The 22692-nt window shown below is 55.3% G+C and overlaps 2 protein-coding genes across 3 annotated transcripts in view; both read right to left on the reverse strand.

The window, feature by feature from the left end:
- The window catches only part of CDC42EP2 (CDC42 effector protein 2), a 111857-nt gene that overhangs the window by 18785 nt on the left and 70380 nt on the right, over window positions 1-22692 (reverse strand). The gene's annotated exons all lie outside the window — the stretch shown is intronic.
- The window catches only part of FRMD8 (FERM domain containing 8), a 31774-nt gene continuing 14106 nt past the window's right edge, over window positions 5025-22692 (reverse strand). Inside the window, exons 9-10 of one of the 2 annotated variants that reach the window (XM_049616498.1) lie at window positions 20338-20542; window positions 5025-5380 (exon numbers count right to left, since the gene is read on the reverse strand). In XM_049616498.1, coding sequence (XP_049472455.1) covers window positions 5307-5380; window positions 20338-20542 — 279 coding nt within the window. In that variant the 3' untranslated portion in view covers window positions 5025-5306. Of the gene's footprint in view, window positions 5381-14085; window positions 17120-20337; window positions 20543-22692 lie in introns of those variants that run through there. The other variant, XM_049616506.1, reaches the window with a different exon arrangement.

A 22692-nucleotide genomic window follows, 5' to 3' on the forward strand; every position in this document is an offset into this window, starting at 1 on the left:
TCCCTGAATTTTTAAAAACAGACCACATCTAGTAAAGGCTCCCCGCTCCCCCCACCACCATTCTGCCTATTCCCCAAACCGATTTTGGCTGAGAGTTGCTCCAGTACTGGATCAATCTGAAAAGCACAAATGTTCAAACTAAAGATGGAATCGATTCACTCAACCTTTGCAAGGCTACATGGATTGTTTGCTACTATATATCACAGTAATTTTACAGTGACCATAAAAAGGTTATTCTGTTACAAACACTAATGGCAAAAATTTTTACTGCTATTAACACGGACCACAAAGACAAGAGATGTGTTTGAGACATAAAATTCCTATCATTGCACGTTCACTTTGCTCAGAATTTTCAACCACAACATCTCAGTAAATAGAAACGTTCCAAACCCCAAAGAGTACATCTAATCTCAAGTGCACACCAACATTTTAAACTTCAATACTTTAAAAGCTCACAATTTGCACATTTAAAGTCCTAAGACTTACAGCTCCCCAACACCCGCACACCTTCATATAAACCACTGAAAAAGCTCATGGAGGAGCAAAGGCTGGTGAGCACTCTGCCGATGGGGACTCCTGCCACCCAGCTTTCATGGGACTTGTACTCATGTTCAGTTGTCTTCCCTCTTTCCCACCTTGCAGCAAGGCAAAACAATTTTAGCTTCTTTCTAAAGTTTTGAAGCAATCTTTTGTGCTTTCTGAGAGACAATGTAACTAGCACTAACAATTTAGTAGCGTTAACTAGTATCTTCTTTCTCTGTGAGTCGATTACCTTCCCCAGAATTTTACCCTTTTTGCCAGAATTCCCTTCCAACCCCCATTCCCTACCACCCCTACCCTCTGCAACATTTACGGTATCAACCCAACCCTCTCCCTTTCCTCACCCCTACCCCTCCCAGTACCAATGCCAACGTGTACCACTCCAACTGTCACCCCTGCCAGAACCAATGCCACCCCCCAACCCTCACACCTCAGTTGGGTCCTCCCATTTGAAGTTTACTTTCAAATGAAATCAAGCAAAATCCACATGAAAAAATATATAGAAGCATCAAAGATCACTGGTAGTCCCCCAACCATTTCCCTCACTTAGTCATCTGTGATGCAATCAGAATGCCCAAAGACCTGCCATTTCTAACAGAACTTGGCCACAACCAACTTGTACCCACCCCGAGACTGTAGCATAACACAACGACCCCCCCACACCCCCACCCGCTTCGGTTTGCCAGTAGGCTTCATTTAAGTATTTGCTCAAGGCGTTTCAAACGTGAACACTTTCCCCAGACACAGGTTAGACCATCACACTAATTCCTCCAACCAATGTGCAGGCAGGCAGGCGCGTGGGTAGGCGAACGAGTCACCGGGCTCCATCCGCAAGATTCATCTACAAGGCATGACTCTGCGTTGCGGCACGTTACAACGTCCTACAGCTTAAGAATCTTCTTGAAGCAATGTTCGTAGCACAGAACTAGCAAAGACCGAAGGCTCAATTTAGAAGACGCGGCATCTGAAAACCTCCGCCCCGGAAAAGGAGGGGTGCCTGGGGGTTGGTGCTCCGGGATCAAACATTCAAAGCAACAGATCTGCTGATGGCCCGATGCATCTGCTTTGGACTTTGAATGATTGCCCCCTCGCGAGCTCATCTGAAAACCTTAAATGGTGGCCTCCTGCATACAGGGCTTCCTGAGCAAGGCCTGGAAACAGGACACTGGAGAAACTTCCACCTCCTAAGCCTCTGGAAATTCAATCTGCAGACATCAACTTAGGCGGGCTCTCTCCTTCAGGGTCTCCCCTCCTGCACTGCTACGACTCACACTGGCCATGGGCTCCATTTCTCCTGGTGCCATCTGATCACCACGATGAACACTATAGTAACAAACCATGGTCCATGAGGCATTTCGTAACTTTCAGCTGGTGCCATAGCTGCAGGGCCACCCAAGGGTACACATTCCGTCCCCACCCTCTCCGCAGGCAAGACCACCCCACCCCACCCCAAGTCTCAGCAGGGCGTGCCTCTCCTCCTCCACGATTACCGACATAACCGAACTCTCAAGGCCGTTGCCAACTTTCCCAGGCTTACCAGGTTACCAGAAGCAATGTTTTAAACGAATGGATAACCTCGAGAGAGTTAAAGGGAGGAGGAAGGGCAGAGTGAGCTCACAGAAGAAGTTAGCACGGAACCTAGAGGAAAAGTCCAAAGGGGAGCACTGCCACCTGGAAAATAAAGCTTGGGTCAGTTTTGTCCCCAGACACACAAATATCCTGCCTCAGCAGCCCCAGCCTGTCAGGCGTCAGGCGCCACACCAGTAACCGCTTCGATGGCACCCTACCTCCTCAGTCACTCCTGAGACCACCCTTACCTCCGACAAAGGGTCTGACCTCACACCCAGACCTGGGTTTCACCAGGCTGGGCATGGCCTGGACCCTGTCCCAGGCCGAACCAAAATTACATACCACCCTGGGCCAGAGCTGTCAGGCCCGCGAAGCTAAGTTCAGTATCCACAAGACCAGGCCTCATCCCCACGCGGGTTCACAACCCTCTGAAAAAAAAGGGGGCTGCTGACATTGACGAGTTCGAGGTCTGCCCTCCCAGCCCTCCTGGGGCCCTGCACCCCACTGCCTTCCTTCCTGATCATTCTCTGGGAGCCAAATGCCCAATTCCGCTTCCTCTCCAGTAAGGGCGTTGAGATCCTGTTCTCCTCCTGCTTCTAACTTCTTTCCTCCTCCCACACAAACCAGGGCACGGGGCTCGCTCGGCCCACGCAGGAGCGGTGCCCTCCTAGAGGCCAAGTTCCCGTTCTCCAGAAGGAAGCGACAGCTAGGGCTAAAGGGCTGTGCTCCCCTGGGTCACTGCGGGGACCTTCAACGCAGCTCTCCCCACCATAGGTCCCCCAGGATCTCGTTTCCTCTTTAACCTTTCTTATTCTCCTACCCCAACCCCCTCGAGTCTCATCTAAGCCTGTCATCTCCCCCATCTGCCCCCTGAGACCCTGAGCTGGCCACTTCCTCCCCCCAAAACTACAGCCAAGCCCGCGGCCCTCCCTGTCGCTAACTCCTGATGGACAGGCCACAACTTTTGCTTTTATAGCCCCGGGCCGCATCACTCGGGGCACGGCTCAACGGGACGATTCCTCCACCGCCACGCGAGGGGAAAAAAGTCCCTCCCTGACCTTGCCCAGGGAGACAACTCGGAGGCGGGTCTCGGTCTCCCGGGGCGTCCACCACCTGGATTCCTCAGTTGTCCCCGCCTCCCCTTTAGCAGTGCCTCGTGACACGGAAGATAGATTTCAAGGTCATATTTGGGAAGAGGATTCCGCGGGGGAGAGTCCCCTTTTTCTTTTCGGAGGACGAGGGAGTAGGAACACCGTTCCCTGAAAGACCGGGCAGTGGGGGCGGGTTGGCGGGCTGGGGCCGCATTCCCGAGGGGGCCAAAGCAAACGCCGGGTCTTCTTAGGTCGCCCCGCCCCGCATAAGCCCGAAAGAAGGGCCGGCAGAGCGCCTGGAAAATTCCAGGCGGCCGCGGAGGGATCTCTGCAGAGGGCGCATCACCTCGGGCGGTGGCGGCGGAGCGCCGCCGCGTGACTCCTCGGGCGGCGGCTCGGCCGCGTGAGCGCCGGTGACGTCAGCGCCGAGGCGCGCGGGTGGGGGCGGGGCGGCCGGAGGCCCCGGGCGGCCGAACTCGGGACATTTCTAAGGGGTGCGGGGGGCTGCCCGCATGTTGGCGACCAGCCGTGCCTGGCAGAAGCGCACGCGGAGCTGCGCCTGTAGCATCTCTGGTTGAGAAACCCCGCCGTGGGGTCGTTGTGTTAGGAATGGTTGGGGGACAAGTTGATTAAAACGTTAATGCCCCGTGATGTTCCTGCGTGGTGGCTTGTAGGGAATGTGTTACGGCTTTGTTATTTTGTCCCCAGGGGCCTGACGGTTTGAGGTGTTCCATAAGAAAACCACGCCTGGGATAGGCTACTGAATGATTTTTCATAATGCATTAAGGGGAAATCAGTAATTGCCAAATGATGAAATCAAAATCTTGTCAGTGCAGAAAACAGTACACAACTGCGTGGCTGTAAGACCAAAAGGATGCAGATAATTCAACCCGTTTTACTTCTGGATTGGGAGGCGGGGAAGAAGGGAGACTTTGGGGAAAAAACTGCATTTATCCAGGGTAGTTTGCAGCCTGTGATGGGGCCCAGGGAGCCTGTTGGATGGCTTGGGGTCACTGCCTGCTGGCTGCCCACATAGAGCAGGCCTCCGACGTGGGTCTTCTAGAGCAGAGGCAAAAGAACCCGCTGGACTTATGATCCCCTCTGCCAAGGCCCGGGGGACCCAGGCCTGAGCGCTGGGTCAGGCTTTTGCAAGGGACGGGTGGTATCTCGTTGCCAGGGTGAGGGAGAATCACAGCTCGAGACCCCCGGTACCCTCCTTTCAGACCTTGCCCCCTGAAGTATATAGAGTGGAAGGAGGACTGTGTGGTCAGGTTAACCACAAGCGAGGATGGCTCCTTAGACCGACTCTGTCCCGGAAAGCCTCCTCCCAGGGTAACCACCCGCGCCCCAAACAAAACATTCCCTGAGACAGCCTCCTTTGGCAACTGGGAGGAAACTGGGGAAGATTTCTTCCCCAGCCTCAGTGAGATGGCATCTGCAGATGGGCCCCTCCTTGTGGTTCTTGCAAAACTCATGACTCTCATGTGACCGTCAGCATTGATGACTGAGTTTGTGGCAAGCCCAGGCTTGTTCCCCAACGGCTGCTTAGCCGAGCTCCTCTGCCCGGGAAAGATTCTGGCAGCTCACCTTTCGTCGAGATCTGCCCCCGCAGTCTTGTCCTGGCAACATTTCCAGGGGTCGATTGGAGAGACTCGGCCTGAGAGAAGAGCGTGGGAAGAGAGAATTGCCAGTCAGAATGTTTTAGAAAGCTGTACAGTGTGAATAATACCAAGCAGATTCCTTTCCTGCTGCGTCACAGTACCAGGCTGTGGGGTCAGCCCTTTATTTATCTACAAGGTGCCTGAGAGGTGGTAGTCACTGCTGTGTCGTTGCTTCCTGGGCCCAGCCTGAAATCTTAGCTTGCTTTTCTCCACTTCTGGTCTAAGAATCGCCCTCATTCACACAGATTCCCAAATCCCAGAAACAAACGTCTTTAGATTTTATTTTTCAGAAAGGTAGGAGTAGGGGGAATTAGCAACACAAAGCATTCGGGTTCCACGAGGCTTAGGATTCGCCATCGCAAAAGGACATAAGGCCGTTCTTTGTGCCCTCGTGTCTGGAGCTGCTCTGTCCACCCGCTTTATTTTCAAGGACGAAATGGCAGTTTCAGAGGATCCTCTTGTAGAAGCTCTCCGGGCCTCCGGTTCCACACAGCCGGTTTTGTTTGGGAAAGGAATGTCCTTGAGGAGGGTGGAGAGGAAGACAGTGTTAAAAATAAACGACCCAGCTAAAATGGAGTCATGTGTGCTAAGCCCCACCAAGATTTAATGCCTAACTTAACCGCAGCTTCAGACCAATCAGGAATGTCCAGATCAGCCCTAGTGAGGTAGTCTGCCTTGCCTTGCTCTCCCCCCAAAGGAAGGTGATCTTGCTTGAAACAATCCATTTCCTTTCGCTAATACCCCCTTGTCACACGGTATCTCGGCCTGTAAAACCCTTCTATTTTGCACAGCTCCCTCGAGTTCCTTTCTATGGATCAGATGGGATGCTGCCTAACTCGTTGAATCGTTGAATCCAGCCAGTTAGGTCGTTAAACTTGCTCAGTTGAATTTTGTTTTTTAACAGTAGAAAGCCATACAGGGACATCTCTGTCCTGTGTGGGGGGTGGGGCGGGGGGGGGGAGGTTGTCTCCACAGGGAGGTGGACAAATGTGGGGCTTGGGTTCTGCCTTTTTTTTTTCAACAAATAAGGCTAAAAATACCTCCACCCAGAGGGAGGAGAGCAGGCAATGCGTCAGCAGATTTCTCTGGATCAAAACAAGCTGTTCCAGGAAAACAGTCGTAAACAGAGAAACTTGGATCCCTGGGTGGGGCTGGTGATGGGTCCACCCCAACCGAGCAGGCAGGCGGCTGAAGCTTTCTCCTTCCTGGGCCGCCCACTGAGGAGCTCAGGGTTGGAGGGGGAAGGAGGACAGGAAAGGGCCCCTTGGGCAACATCTCGATTTCTCAGGGTCAGGGCCTGGGTTCCAAGTCCTTTCTCCGGTCATGGCCGCCTTCCCCTCTTATTCTGAAGCCAGCTCGGCTCTGTTTCCAAACACACACCAGCCCAGGAAAGGACCCAGGAGATTTCCTGCAGGAGCTCCCGGGAAAGGGAGAGGAGAAGGGTGAGAAAGGGGTGCTACTAGAGAAGTGCCGGAACCCTGACTCCATTCCCCACAGGTCCAGTTGCGGAGCTGTGACCTCCCGGGTCACCTTGGCTCTCTACTTACAGGAAACCCTTGACTGGGGCCTTTTCCCTCTGAGCCATAAGGCCCCTTGTCTCAGAGCCTGGCACAGGAAACTGCACAGTCACCCAGTGGTGGCTGGGAGCCCTTCCTGCCCGGCCTGGCCTCGCCTTGCCTCACAGCAGCCGGTGCTGGAACAACATCCTGCCCCACCCCCACTCCCCGCTCAGCCCCCATTGGCCTCTCCTGCCCCGGCAGGAAGCTGGGCCCCGTCTCACAGTGTAGCCCTGGGCACACTCTTAACTTCTCCCAGCTAGTCTTTCCTCGTTCCCACTTCATAATTCTGACCCGGATTGTCCTGCCCAGAAGGCTCTTCACCTGGTGGCCATCTGGCCCAGCCGTCCCTCAGCTGCTTGAGGCCTCTGCCCAGAGGTCACCTTCTCAGTGGGTCCTGTGCACCCCTGGGGCTTGGGCTCCTGGGACAGGGGTTTCTGTTCCGCCCTCCGCTGGATCGCCCCGACCCCGCAGTCCCTGGCACGCAGTGGACCTCGGTGAAATGTGTTAACAAAAGCAGCCTGTGTTCCGTAAAGGTCATTCTGTCCACTGTGAGGCTCTTGACAAATATTTGCGATACTGGCAGACTGAAGGAAGGAAATGAGTGCCCAGGTCAGCAGCAGCCCCACAAATTCAATGGCAGGCCCAGATTTGGGAGCCTGTCCAACTTGGACTCCCAGGTCAAGAGATCAGGAGGAAGGGCCAGGGGCTGCTCCGTGTGGACTGGGGCCCAGCAGCTCACCCTGAATGCCTGGGGCCAGCTAAGGGAACTAGGAAAGTCTGTCTCTGCTGGAGCTGGCAGAAGGCATTTGAGGGAGAGAGTGTTGGGGTACAGACTCCCCATAGGCTGGTTTGTAAGGCAGGGGAGGAGACGGACCTAACCTACATTTCATCCTACATTTTTTTTTTACCCTGCCTGGACCAAAGGGCAGGCGGCCAGAGGAGAGGGGGAGCAGGAGAGATTAGGAGAGGGCTCCTTCCACATTTGACTCTTATCTCTTGTTGGTGCATGGAGCCTGTGGGCTCTCACCCTGATGCTCTTTCCTGAGGCTCTCCCCTCCTAAGGCCAGGCTTCACGCTTTGGCCAGGCCTCCAGGCCACAACTTGGATAGTGTCGGCCCTTTGCATCTGGATCTCCTGGACCCACTGCCACATGCACCTGATACCCCTGGGCGTCAGGCCGTCGGTGCCCCGGCCCTACTGACCACCCCTGCCTTTCCTGAGTCTTGCCCAAGCTGACCTTCTGCCCGGAGCCCGGCCTTCCCTTCTCCTGCCAACTCTGTCACTGGCTCGTGGTCACCTCCCTATGTCCTAAAGCCGCTACCCCTTAAGCGCTCACCAGACCCGCCTGCCTCCTTACCCCCATGCTGAGCACCTGTGTCGTCACTTCTCAGTCCCCAGCAGATGGAAGTCCTGTGGAACTAGGGACCCTGACCCACAAGCCTTGTCTCATTTGACCACTGCTGTGCCCCACCAGTGGCCCCCAGACCTCCTCAGTTCCCCCTGTTGCTGACTGAGCAAGTCCCAGCTTTCCTAGGCCCCACCCTTTGGCCTGTACCCACCTTGCCAGCCTCTCCCCAAGCCCCACCCACCAGGAATCCTGGTGACAGTGTCTCTGGGCAGGGAGCTGGGGGTGCTGACATCCTACTACCCCACACCCCTAGGTTTGCATAGCCCCCAAGAAGCCCTCTACCTTCTCCAGGCTGCCTGCAGCCCCCACTGCCGAGCCTCCCACTTCCACTAGGGTCCCTGCTGCTAGGGTCCCTGTCCTCAGGCCCGAGCCTCGTCTTGTCCGTAGAGTGACTCCACCAGAGCACTGGTCATTTAAACTGTCCGTGAACCTCTAAAGGAGCCTTTTCTGATCTGACCCCATGCCCCCTCCCCCCCAATCCCCCAGTGGCATCTGGGAGCAAAACGTGCCTGGCACCAGGACTTGTGTAGGCACTGGAGAAACCCTCTGAGCGGTACCCCTGGCCCCTGGAGGCTGCTGACCTTGACACCATGAGGGAGGCCTGTGCTCTCACTGGCCTAGAATATCAGTGATTACTACAACCCCTTCCACCAAATGCCAAGGTCGAATAGGCAGGGGACACAGGAACCCTGAGAAAGAGCTGGGACTATTATTATCCTCTTGCAAACTGTATTCATGACAAGTAGTTTAAAAATAGTTGGCGGGCTCAGTATGGGTGGGGGAGGCAGGTGCTGAGAGACAGCTGGGCAGGGGGTGGGGGCCTGTCGGGCAGGGGCCGGGAACAGTCAGCTCTTGTGGGCACTGGGCAGAGCAGGACGGAGATGACTGGCCCAGGGTGTGCCCACCCCACCCCCTGGATTTCCCCACGTAGCCCTGGTGTTAAATATTTTGACTCGGTTGTCACTCTACAGAAAAACAAACAAAAAAATTCCAAAGCAGAGTCTGTTTGCAGGATGCGGATCCTGATCTTTGGAAAATGTGGGTCCCCTCACCAATTAGTGCCCTTGGAGCTCCAGGCCCCCCTATCATGGACTGTGGGACGGTGGTGGTGGTCAGGAGCCAGGGCCACTGCCCTGAAAGGGGTTGGGGGGGGGGGGAACGAATGCAGCACCAGACCGGACCCCTCCCCTCCTCCCCTGCCGGGGGAGATTCTGCCCCGGGTTCCAGGTTCCAGGGATCTGGGCAGGAAATGCCGGCTCACTGCCTCTGCAGCCCCGCTGGAGGAGCTGGAGGAGCAAAGGGCGGGCTCAGCTGCCCCCTTCTGGCTATATCTGGACCTGCAGGCAGGCTCTCCCCAACTCTGCGTACCCCGCCCTTCCCACTGCCTCAGTGTCCACCTGATGGGGGCAAAAAAAAGGCAGCCAACCTTGGGGCATGCAACTTGCTGCTTAAAACTTAAGTCCTGACTCAGGCCCAACCCTGCCATCCTGTTCTGGGTGACATTGGGGTAATCCGCCTGCATTCTCTGAAGTGTGGACCTGATCTGGACAGGGAGAAAGTGTCAGGCGGCTGGCTCAAAAATGTCCTCCTTGCCTGGGAGAAGGAGGAGCAGTGAGAATGTGCCATGAAGTCTCCCACTTCCCTTGGCTTAGGGCTGGCAGTGTCTTTCAGGCTCAAGGTCACAGCCAGGCTCTGCGCGGCTCCCCCTGCTCTGTGCCTGTACCCTCACTGTGCTCCATTTTTCTCTATTTTATGGAATCTCTCAGGCCCTCTCCTCTAGGAAGGCTTCTCTGATCACTGAGACCCCCCTCCCTATCTGTTGTCTGTTTCCTTTGTCTCCCCCTGTCTGGGTGTGGCTGGCCAGCTCATCGGTCAGGTGCAAAGTGGCTTATATTCCTGGTCATCTGTGTTCCCATCCCCAGTGTCCCCTGCAAAGCCGACTGGACTCCGAGCTGACACCCTTTGGGCAACTCAGTCACTAATTCTGTCAACTGCTTTTGCAGGGGCGTCTAGAAGTGCTCCCTGTCACGGTCACTGCAGACCTCCCCTTGCCAGCTCTATGTGTGTGCCTTGAGGCCTTGGCTTCTCAGACTGAGCATGCAACCTTGCACGGTTGCTCTGCCGTATTCTGAATCCAGTGTGGCTCCTGGCCTCCTGTGGGTGTCTCCCCACGCTGCCCCACCGCTGGCTGCAGCAGCACGAAGCGCCAAGCCCTCCCCCTGTGGCCGGATCTGAGGCGCTGCGGTTGAGGCAGGAGCCGCCCGTGCCAGACCCGCTGAGAGGCCGAGATTGGGAAGGCCTGCCCAAGGGTCCCGGATGCTGTAAGTGGTGGAGAATGACCCGGGACTGCCCCAGGCTCAGAAGGGATTGCCTGTGTAGACTGTTCCAGGGACCTCTGCTGTTCGAGTTCTGAAGAGTTAGGGGGTCTGGGGGCCCTGATGGCCCGGTATCCCTGCACTGACCGCCATGGGCCTCTTCTGTTCTGGGGACCTCTGGAGCCGGGTGCTGGCTGAGCCAGGCTGTGTGTGCTAGGCTGGTAAACATAAGCCACTAGGGCAACCCAAGGGCAGCTGGTATTTTATTATTACTTGAAAAAAATTTTTTAATGGTTTTATTTACTTTTGAGAGAGAGACAGAACACAAGCAGGGGAGAGGCAGAGAGAGAGGGAGACACAGAATCTGAGGCTCCAGGCTCCGAGCTGTCAGCACAGAGCCCGACGCAAGGGCTTGAACCCATGAACCGCGAGATCATGACCTGAGCCGAAGTCAGACGCTGAACCGACTGAGCTACCCAGGGATCCCGTATTTTATTATTTTTTAAAAATGTTTAGTTGTTTATTTTGAAAGAGAGCATGAAAGCATGGATAGGGGCAGAGAGAGAGAGAGAGAGACAGAGGAGAGAATCCCAAGCAGGCTCTATTGCTGGTATTTTAAAAACAAACTTTGGGGCACCTGGGTGGCTCAGTCGGTTAAGTGTCCGACTCCTGATTTCGGCTCAAGTCATGATCTCACAGTTCGTGAGCACGAGCCCCACATCGGGCTCTGCGCTGACAGCTTGGAGCCTGCTTGGGATTCTCTCTCGCCTTCTCTCCCTGCCACCCCCCCCCCACCCCACCCCCACTACTGTGTGCTCGTGCTCTCTCTTTTTCTCTCAAATAAATAAACTTTATCATTTTTTTTAATGTTTATTTATTTTGGGAGACAGAGAGACAGAGTGGGGGAGGGGCAGAGAGAGAGGGAGACACAGGATCCAAAGCAGACTCTAGGCTCCGAGCCTGTCAGCGCAGAGCCCGAGGAGGGGCTTGAACCCACAAAGCACGGGGATCATGACCTGGGCCAAAGTTGGACGCCCAACTGACTGAGCCACCCAGGTGCCCCAATACACTTTAAAATAACAAACTTCGATGCACTGAAAAGCCCCACCCAAGGAGACCAAGACAGTAATCTATTAGGGTGGTGTCATAGGTTGAATTGGGTCCCCTGCAAAAAGATGTGTTCAAGTCCTAACTCTTGGGACCTCAGAATGTGACCTCAGTTGGAAACAGGGTTGTTGCGGATGTACTGAGTTAAGATGACGTGGCAGAAGGCGTGCCCCTAACCCAACATGACCGGTGGCCTTTTAAGAAGACGGCGACAGGAAGACAGACACACGCAGGGAGGAGCCATGTGAGGAGCCATGTGACGAAGGCAGGGATTGGGTTTATGCAGCGCAAGCCAAGGATTGCCAGAAAAGCACCGGAAGCTAGGAAGGGGAAGGAAGGATTCCTCTGCGGCTTTCAGAGGGAGCATGGCCCTGCTGACCTCCTGGTTTTGGACTTCTGGCTTCCAGAACTGTGAGACCATAAATTTCTATTGTTTGAAGCCCACCAGCTTGGGGCAGTTTGTTATGACAGCCCCAGGAACTTGAGGCAGGTGGAAGAGAGATGCATGAAAATGACTTCTGGAACGCGGTCCGTCCTCAGGGATGAGTGAATGGACGAGCCTGACAAAATCACATAAAGATACAGCCACGCGGGTTCCAGGTGGTTTCACATCTGTTACCCAACGTCACCCACAACCTCATAAAGGAGGGGTGATCGTCCTCACTTCACGGAGGAAGAAACCGGGGCTCACGGAGAGGACTTCCGGCCTCACAATGGTGGGGGATCCTGACTCTGCCACCCCCTCTCCTGCCTCTGCAAACAGGTGCCTGCCTCTCATTTGCAGAGGTGTGCAAAACACAGTGCTCTGCCCTAGGGCGTGGGAAGAAACCATTAGACAGGCATCATACCTCCCCCACGAAGGGGAGGAGTAGGTATTGCTACCGTCCCCATTTTAGAGGTGAGGAAATGGAGGCCCAGAAAGGTGATATAATTTGCCTAAGGCTGCCAGCAGGGAGGAGGAGTCAGACAACGAATGGGGTCTTGGCCTTCCCAGGGAGAAAGATCTGATCCCGGGGGAAGTCACCTGTCCAGGGTGAGAAGCTTGGGTGAAGGGAATGTGGGCTGGCGGGGGGAGGGGGGGGTTGTTGAGAAGCCAAGGTGGGGAGGGGGTTAAAGAGTGCCGAGCCAAGCCCCCCGAGTGGGGAGATGGTGGGGTATGTTCTAAAAACAAGTGGAGGGGCACCTGGGTGGCTGTGGGTTAAGCATCCGGCTCTTGATTTCAGCTCAGGTCCTGATCTCACAGTTCACGAGTTTGAGACCCGCGTCAGGCTCTGCGCTGTCAGCACACAGCCCAAAACGGGGCTCGAACTCATGAACCACGAGATCACGACGTGAGCCGAAGTCAGACGCTTAACTGACTGAGCCACTCAGGTGCCCCCCAAACAAAAAAAGTTTAAAAGCAAGTGGGGCCAGTTATCTCTGGGTGGGCAGAGACCAATCTAGGATTTGTGTGGACTATAGCTTATGAAGTTTAGGTTTTAGTTTTAGTTTCTGAAGGTCCCTTCAGAAAAATAATCTTTAAATCCTACTTCTGCATATTTTACAAAACCCCTGAACACGCTGATAGGCCCTCTCAGAGCCTTAGGAGGGAGGGCCCTGACGCTTGGCCTTCATTCATTCCAGATGGCAGGCTCTGGGCAGGCCCTCGTCTGTGCGCAGAAGATCTGGGATGGGGGGGAGAGGTGGGGGCGGTAGGGGGGTGGGAGGGTGGAAGGACGAGGCAGAGGCCCTGCTGTTCATGTTGCCGTCCTCACCATCCAGTCAGGTGTTGCTGGCCCCCTGCTCGGAGCAGGGACTTGGGCTGGTGCCACCTCAGGGGGATGTGTAACCCAAGACCCATGGGGGACACAGAGGGAGAGCACTACACAGTGTGGGCAGATGCCTGAGTGGAAAAAAAGGGGGCAGAGCACCTCCCAGACCGGGAAGCCGACTTCCAGGGGAACTTCCGGCAGCCGCCTTGCCAGGCAGAGCCGCGCTCCCCAAGGGGATCTGGTTCTCAGCTGGGCTCCCTCCCCGGGCCCCTCTTTGGTCATCTCAAGGGTGCCTGGAATTGGGATCACAGGCTCGGAGCCGAGCCCTCAGAGCATGGAAAGGCCTCCCCAGCAGCCAGCCTCTCCCTCTCCTCCCGCCGGGTCCCGTGTATAGGTCACAGGGGGCGGTTTGTAAGGGTCAGCCGGCCCGGGGGTGGAGGGGGACACATAGCGTAGGGTGGACAGCGTCCTCTCCTGCTGTCGTGCGCGGTGGCTACAGAGGGAGCACAGAGGCCCTTCTGTGAGGGCCAGCCCGCTGATGGCTGAAGCGGTATGCGGCTCCGGGGGGTGGGGGGTGGGGGCATATTCTGAACTTAGGCCCGTGAACCAGCTGGAGAACTGGCGGTGGTCCTGGAAGGGGGTCCCCCAGTCAGCTTGAGCCTGCCCACGGACAGGCAGCCACTGCTGCTCGCCAGGCCACCAGTGCAGGGTGTGGGACGAGGCCTGGTCGGAGACGGCAGAGGAGGCAGACGTGGCGGGCCCGGAGCACGAAGTGGTGCAGGGCTGTGGCGGGAGGGGCGGCGCGGTAGGCAGAATAAGGTCCCTCCAAGATGTCTGTGTCCCGGTCCCCAGAGCCTGCGAGTGTTAGGTTATGTGGCAAAGAGGGGTGCCAGGTGCTAGTCAGCGGCTGTTGACAGGGAGATGAACCCGGATTGTCCACACTGGCTCGGTGTGATCACACGGGCCCCTAGACCTTGTGAGGGGAGAAGAGAGAGATGTGAGGACCCCGCATGGAGGAAGGGGCCACCAGGCAAGGAGAGCAGGCTGCCTCTAGAAGCTGCAAAAGGCAAGGAAAACGGCTTCTCCCCTAGAAGCCCCAGAAGCAATGAGGCCCTGTCGATACCTTGACCTTAGTCCAGTGAGACTCATTTCGGACTTCGGGCTACAGAACTGTGAGGTGATGAATGTGTGTGGTTTTCAGCTACTAAGGTTATGCCCATTTGTCACAGCGGCCGCAGGAAACGAATACAGGTGGCGAGGGCTGACGGGCCCGGGAAAGAGGAAGGGGCTCCAGGCGGGCCAGGCTCCAGGCCGTTGGTACCCCCTCGCCCACGAGTGGGGGTGTCCGCGCTGTCGGCAGGCCCTGGCCTCTCGGGTGGATCCTGTTCTCCCTGCCGGTGTCCAGACATGTGACTTGTAGAGACGAAAATAGCTAACACCCATCAAGTGCCTAGTCATCGCCAGACCCTCAGGCACCCCAACAACCCTCTGAGACGGGTACTATTATGATGGCCTTCTTAAAGGGCAGGGAGTGGAGGCTCCCGGAAGTGCCCACAATCGTGCATCGTGCTGCCCTTGCCAGATGGCGGACCTCACGGAGGAAGGCAGGATGGGGGGGGGGCCCTAGTCCCAGGACCTCACGGCCACAGAGACACGTGACTTGCTCCTTCTGGCTCCCAACCCGCTCTGGTGTGAACTCCAAACCCCACACGGTGCTCACCCTCCAGGGCCAAAGCCCGTGGGCGCCCACGACAGGATCTATGGCAAACAAACCACTTCCTGGCGAGGCCTGGGGCACGAGGCATCCTCGGGGTGGGCACAAAAATCACCCCAAAAACCTCCTGGGTTCTCTGGCCTCTCGGCTAGGCACTGGTGTCCAGACCGTGCCCTCAGCCCCAACCCCGAGGTGTGAAGAGGAGCGGGAGGGCAGGGGTCTGACAGGCCATGGCACTATGGCTTAGGCCATGAGGGACAGGGGACAAAGGCCTGCTCACCATCGGTGCTTCGTTCCCCTGCCTCCCTGCAGACCTACCCCCTTGGCTCCCACCATGAACCACCAAACCCCTCCTGGACCTTCTTACCCTGGGAGTCCCTGGCCAGCCACCGACACTGGAAAACCTCACTCTGGGTTCTCCATCGAATTCCACTCTGCAGCCCAGAGAGCTGCATACCTTGACACGTATTTAATAAAAAGCAAACATGCAGCCTATAATCAACTCGCAGGCTGTACTTAACACACTCCTGTTGTTTCATAACGTGAACCACCCAGAGTTTGCTGGAAATTCATTTATTATTAATAAGTCACATGATACAAAAGAATGAGAATATTCAAAGGGCACTTGGTGAAATACTGCTTTGTCCCAAAGGCCAGGCAGAAAAGGTCACGTCACAAGGGATGCTCAGAGAACAGCAGAGAGGCCGAACAGTAAAAACAAGTAATGGGTCCACACCCGCCCCTCGCAGCCAAACCAGCAGATAAACATTCACCTGGGTCAAAACAGCGAGTGGGAAGAGATAACCAGATGGCTGCGTGCCGGGCTGCCGGGCAGCCACTCAGGTCCAGTGATTCCAGGAGGGGAGATAAGATGTTCTCTGGCTGGGACATTCCAGAAGGCTCGGATACCTATTTATTATAACAAGCGACACAAGTCCCTACTGCCGGAGGCAAGCCCCCCTCAGAACATCTGGAGTGTGCAAAAGTCACCAAAAGGAAGAGGAAGTGAGTGGGCTCCACCCCTGGAGCCAAGTTCACGTTTCCTCTGCCCAGGCTCTCCAGGGGAGGGGAGAACAAGGCCGAGCCCAGTGCTCCGCTGGGCCTGCCTCTTCCCCGCGGGAAGTCCCAGCAAGCGCCGTGAGAGCCATGGAGCCACCACGGAGGAGCCGAGGGGCTGGGAAGGCCCTCTGCTAGCCTGGCTCCTCTGGGAGAAGACAGGAACGTGAGGCAGGGGAAAAGCCACACCCAGTGCCGCATCCAGCCTCCCTACAATGTCCCTGCAAAGATGAGACCAGCTCGCACGGGACATCCTCGCGCACAGGCCACCCCAAAGGGTCACGCGGATGGACACCATGGCGCCGTCTTGAAGGAAAGCCAGTAGCTCTGAGGCTGGCGGGAGCACTCTCTCAAGTTGCCCCCAGAGGTCACAGGCTTCGCAGAACTAAAGCAGATGAAAAAGGAGCAAAACCAAACCCTGAAGCCCAGGGTGGTTGGGAGCCTGTCCAAGTGTGAAGTGTGGGTCTGGCGGCGTGTTGGTCACAGGACGGCCACCTCCCAGCACAGCGTTGTCACCAAAGGCTGGCAAAAAGGCATTTTCCTTCCGGTCAGAGGGTGTCCTGGCACAAGGGGCCTGAGTGAGGGGCACAGAATGCCCCCTGAGCCAGGCCCTGCCTGGCTCCCTCTAGTTTCATCCGGCAAGGGAGGGTATGGGTGAGGGGCCTGGCCTTCTCTGTTCCTCCTGTGGTTCAATGCACGAGGGCCCCTTCCCGCCCAAAGAGCCATGCCCAGACTGGCAGCAGGTTGCGGGGCGGGGGGGTGGGGGGGTGGGGGGGGTGCGGCAGAAGGAATGCAGGGATGTGGTCACCAAAGTCCAGGGAAGAGACCAAAGACACACACTGGATCTACAGGTCCCGAACCCTATTCATCGGCCACCTGCCATCAGAGCCGCCACTGAGGACTTCAGAGCAGGGGACACTGTCCATCTCGAGAGGGGCACGAAGACAAGTCCCTAGCTGGGGGGAGGCGGCCAGAGCCTCCTCAGATGCTCCTGAGACGGAATTGGGGCCGAGTCCAGGGGAAGTCCAAAAAAGACCCTGCAGGAGCCCCCGGCCAGCTCCGCGCAGCCCGCGTCCCATCCCAGGCACAGAAGCCACTTCCTCCCGCTCGAGGTGGCCCTCTTGCCCGACGCCAGAGCCGCAGCCTGGTCCCGCCCCTCGGGGAGAAGGGCCCTCGGCCAGGCCCCAGGGGGCCTCCGGGTGCCACCCCCCCGCCTGGCGCCGCTGCCCTCAGCCCTGCTCCAGGCTGTCAGCGGGCTGCACCACGGTGTAGCTCCCCTGGCCCACGGACAGCTGCCGGCTGAAGAAGGACGTGGTGCGCTTCGGTTTCACCCGCTTGATCTGCTGACCTATCAAGGAACAAGAGGACCGCGCTGAGGGAGGGCTCCCCGGGGTGGGCTGGTCCGCGCCCCCCGGGAGCCTGGATTCCGGCTCCAGGGCCTGGCTCCTTCCAGAGCCGGTGCAGACCCAGTCCCCCTCACCGCATCCACCAACTGTCTGAGCCTCAGTCCCGGACCCCAGCTCTTCTGCCCACGATGGGGAGGGCGGGGAGTGCGGCCAGCCTTGCAAATCGGAGGCCGTTTCGGGTTTTCATTTGATGCTGGGCCAGCTGTGCTGTCTGAGGAGCTTTTGTTAAACCCAGTTCAAGAACAGACCAAAGAGGGGCCCCTGGGTGGCTCAGTCGGTTAACGTCCGACCTCAGCTCGGGTTGATCTCACGGTTCGTGAGTTCGAGCCCCGCATCAGGCTCTCTGCTGTCAGTGCGGACCCTGCTTCGGATCCTCTGTCCCCCTCTCTGCCACTCCTCTGCTTGCGCTCTTGCTCTCTCTCTCTCTCTCAAAAATAAACAAAAGAACAGACCAAAGAAACAAAACACCTACAACACAGACAACTGGTTCGAGGTGAACCTCGATAAGACAGAAAGAATTCTTACAAGTTAGAATTTCAGGCCAGGTGACCAAGGTCAACACCAACTGTCACAAGTCATGTTGATAATGCACCTTTGATGTGATGTGATAAAAATGGCACTTTTTACCTCTGTGATCTCCCTCCCCAGCCCACAGCTCCTGCCTAATCACGAGGAAAACATCAGGCAAATTCCAATAACACGGCATCCTACAATATCCCCACAGAGTCGTCCTCAAAACTGTCAACGTCATCAAAAACAAGGGAAATCTGAGAAGCTACCACAGCCCAGAGGTGCCTACAGAGACACGAAGCTAAGTGTAGTGTAGTGTCTTGGATGGGATCCTGCCACCTTGAAAAGGGACATTAGGTTAGAATGAAGGACTTTAGGGGCGCCTGGGTGGCTCAGTCGGTTGAGCGTCCGACTTCAGCTCAGGTCATGATCTCACATTTGTGAGTTCGAGCCCCACGTCGGGCTCTGTGCTGACAGCTCAGAGCCTGGAGCCTGTTTCAGATTCTGTGTCTCCCTCTCTCTCTGACCCTCCCCCGTTCATGTTCTGTCTCTCTCTCTCTCTCTCTGTCAAAAATAAATAAACATTAAAAAAAAAAAAGAAAGGTTTTAATAATAATACTGTGTCAGTATTGGCTCGTTAATTATTAACAAACATACCATACTAACATACGATGCTAACTAAAAAAAAATCAAGCAACGAAAGAAAAATAGACAACAGAAATGAACAATAATCCAAGCACATAAAAACGGTCCAACTTCACCGATATTCAAATACCAACCCAAAAAGGTCTCTTTCGGTGTGACAGAGAGGGGATGGAGGCCCGTGCGCGCTGTATACTGGGAGGGGCGCAAGCAGGCACGCGGTCTGATACCGCAACGCCGTCTCTAGGAATTTGTCCCAAGGAATCGGTTTGGATTCTAAGCAAGGATTTAGCCACAGCTACATTGTTTGTAGTGGCTCACAACTGGAGATAACGGTCATGTCCCACACCAGGGAGCTGGGTGACAGTGCCTGCTGGCCATTCCAAGGAAGACTACAATGGGGGAAACAGTTACGTTATTGAAAAATTATTTTGCTGTTTCTGATTATAAAAGATGACGTGCTTGGGGCACCCGGGTGGCTCATCAGTTAAGTGTCCAACTTCGGCTCAGGTCATGATCTCACCATTTGTGAGTTCGAGCCCCGTGTCGGGTTCTGTGCTGACAGCTCGGAGCCTGGAGCCTACTTCGGATTCTGCCTCTCCCTCTCTCTTTGCCCCTCCCCCACTCATTCTCTGTTTCTCTCAAAAAAAAAAAAAAAAAAAAAAACAAATTAAAAAAAAATGACATGCTTCCCGTAAAAAATGTAGGGGTGCCTGGGTGGCTCAGCCAATCAAGCGTCCGACTCTTGGTTTTGGCTCAGGTCACCATCTCACAGTTTGTGAGTTCAAGCCCCGCATTGGGCTCTGCACTGACAGTACAGAGCCTGCTTGGGATTCTCTCTCTCTCCCTTTCTCTCTGCCCCTCCTGCGCTTGCTCTGTCTCTCAAAAATAAATAAACTTCAAAAAAGTTTTTAAAAAATGATGTGCCTGTCATAAAATATGTAAATACTGCAAAGACGCACAAAGAAAAAGCAAAAGTTACAACAATTCACCACCAGGGCTGGCACATCCCCCTCCTCCTGCACACGGATGCAGTCTTACGTGGGGCTGTCCTATTACCTGATTTTTATTACTTGGTCTTATTTTGTGAACATCTTGCCATTTATTAAAATTTTTTTAACGTTTAATTTTTGAGAGAGAGAGAGAGAGAGAGGCAGAATGTGAGCAGGGGAGGGGCAGAGAGAGAGAGAGGGAGACACAAACCGAAGCAGGCTCCAGGCTCTGAGCTGTCAGCACAGAGCCTGATGTGGGGCTCAAACCCACAAGTCGTAAGATTGTGACCTGAGCTGAAGTTGGATGCTCAACTGACTGAGCCACCCAGGCGCCCCGACATCTTGCCATTTAAACGTAGGTCTTTGTTATTGCGTTTAAAATCTTCTTATTTTGGAACAAAACCAGATTTATCGAGAAGTTGCAAAGATAATCATACAAAGAGTTCCCATTTGCCCTCATCTGGCTTCTCCTGAGGCTGGCGTCCTCCGTTGCCGTCTCACATTTGCCAAAACTAAAACATAAACCCCAGTACGATATGATGAACTGAACGACATACTTCGGGACTTCCCCAGTTTCCTTATAAACGTCCTCTGTCTGCTCCAGGGCCCGGACTGGGACATCACACTGCACTCAGCCCTCTTTTTTACCAGCTGCCCTGATTCTACTGGATGTGGCCCCTTGTTTCTGTCCCCACACCGAACTAACCGACATCGGTCACTTCTAGTTTGTCACATCTGGACACTGCTGCAGGGAACATCTGTGGACGCAACAGTGACAGGGCCAGAAAAGGACTCTCCCGCCAGGGCCCCAGAGGCCCCCATTCCCAATCACAGAGCTCACAAGATGCGACCCTCACCCAGCTTCACTCCTTCTCCCGTTTAGGTCCCTGGCAACTGGACCCTACCTCGCTGTCCCCGGGGCTCCCCGGGGCTCCCTGGGGCGCGCATATGTGCATGTGCACGCGCGTGTCGTGTGTGCGTGTGCACGTCGTGTGTGTACGCGTGCACATGCTCACCTTCCTCCACGTAGTCGATGGTGGAGAGATGCTGGAGGCGGCTGCACACCACGCTGCCCTGCCTCTGCAGCTGCGGGCGCTGAGCAGAAGATGGCAGGGAGCTGGTGGCCGAGGGCGGGCCGGACACAGTCTCCTGGGGGGCGGCGAGCTCTGAAGTCTGGTTCAGCTCAATGCAGTACTCGATGAGGCCGCTCATCAGCTCAGCCTGGGGGGGGAGAAAGGGGCCACCCTGAGGCCTGGGCGGTGAGCCGTGGCCCAGGACACGGCCTTCCCACACTCTGCAGGGCGAGACAGATAAGGTGGACGGGCCCCTGCCTTCTGCTGGGGGAGGCCGATGCGGAAACAAACACCATTTACATAATAAAGGAAGGGGGGGGTCAGGTGCTCTGTGGGCAGAGGGACAGGGGAGGCATCCACCTGGGGTGACTTCGGAGGTCAGTCCTGGAGGATGAGTAGGGGTCCCTGTCTCAGGTCTGGGAGGTGGGCTGGGCGAGAAAGAGCATTCTAGGCAGGAAGGCCGAGTGCCATGGGTGGCAGCAGTCAGGCCAGATGGGAAAGAAACTCAGCTGCGCGGAGACGATAAGAAAGGCAGGAAGAGGGCTCAGGCAGGGTGTCCTGGGTGGAAGGAACGGAGGGAGTTGTCGGAGAGAAGAACCTGCAGGCCCATGAGGAAGGCGGCGGTGGTCAGGTCACAGGGCTGAGGGTGGGGGACGCCCTCTGAGCACGTTCTTCAAAGGCGACACCTTCTCAACCAATTTTAAATATAACGCACGTTGACATAAAAGGTGAAGAGACCAGGTGTCAGTGAGCACAGTCCAGACACCATGTGATGGGGACGCCAGGGGTCTGATGGGTCCACAGACAGCCAGCCGTCAGCGGGTGGAGTCCCTCGGTTAGACAACACCCTCACCGAGTGCCTGCCCCGTGCGAGGTCTACTATAGGCAGTGGGACACAGCAGGGACCGAGGAGGACCGAATGCCTGCCTCGTGCTCCCAAGAAGAGCACCCACAAGGGGTTAGGGGTCAGGGGCCAAGGGGATGGCCCCCCGCTGACAGAACAGCGGCCTGGCACCTGTGCCCGCACGGTGCAGCCAGAGGCCTCCCCGGAGCAACACAACCCGCCCTGGGGAGGGGGGCAGGGCAGGAACCACTGCCTGGGCCCAGAAGGAAAAGCCGGCATCCATTCTCCACGCCTGCCTCCTTTTCTCATGCAAAGGTTGGCTGGTGAGTGGGAGGGCAGCCAGTGGGGATAGAGGACACGGGGCTGTAAGCACAACAGGGAAGCCCTCAAAGTTCCCTGGAACAGAACCTCAATCACAGCGTGATGCTTCTGAGGTCCAGGGAGCCTGCCATTAAAACGACCCCACATCTGACCAAATTAATATCCATTCAGGATAAAGCCTGGCAGACCAGTAACAGAAGGGACTATTAGCCTTCCTCGACCTAATAGCCTTCCTCGACCAGATGGGGGTGTCTGTGAAAAACCTGCAGCTAACACCATACGTATTTCGAGCAAGACCAAACATACTCCCGCCCAAGGTCAGGAGCAAGTCAGGATGTCTGCTCACACCTACTCAACACTGTACTGGAAGTCCAGGAGTGGAATCAGTCAAGATAAACAGAGGCACACACACTGGAGGGTCAGAATACAACCGCCCCTATTACACATGACATGACTGTCTACAGAGGAAACCCCAAAGAATCTGCAACAAAACTATTAAAACCAGCGAGTGAATTTAACAAAGTTGCAGGATATATGAGTGTGTAGATAACACAATCAATTGTATTTCTTTTTTTTTTTTTCTTTTAGAGAAAGAGTGAGCACAGGAAAGGGGCAGAGGTAGAGAGAGAGGATCTTAAGCAGGCTCTAAGCTCAGCAGAGCCCGATGCGGGGCTCGATTCCACAACCCTGGGATCATGACCTAAACTGAAATCAAGGGTCAGACAGATGCTCAACCTAGGTACCCAGGTGCCTCCAAATCAACTGTACTTCTACATACCACAATGAACCGAAAATTGATATTTAAAGAGGGGATGTTTGCCTCTCCTTTTTTCTTCTTCCTGTTGTGGAGCATGTAGACGTGATGGCTGGAGTTGAAGCAGCCATCCTGGACCATGAGGTAAATTTAAGAGAAGAGAATATGCGTGGTGGAGAAAGAAAGTTAAAGGACTCTGAGTTCACAATAACAGATCTGGACTGCCTACCTATAATGTTATGTGAGAGAAGAAGAAATTTTTTTTATGTTCCAAAAAAACAAACAAATAAAAATAAATAAAAAAGTACCATCTAGGGTAGCACCAAGGAAAGAAAGAAAGAAAGAAAGAAAGAAAGAAAGAAAGAAAGAAAGAAAGAAA

Source organism: Panthera uncia, chromosome D1 (genome assembly GCF_023721935.1).
Source record: "Panthera uncia isolate 11264 chromosome D1, Puncia_PCG_1.0, whole genome shotgun sequence".
Taxonomy (NCBI): Eukaryota; Metazoa; Chordata; class Mammalia; order Carnivora; family Felidae; genus Panthera; species Panthera uncia.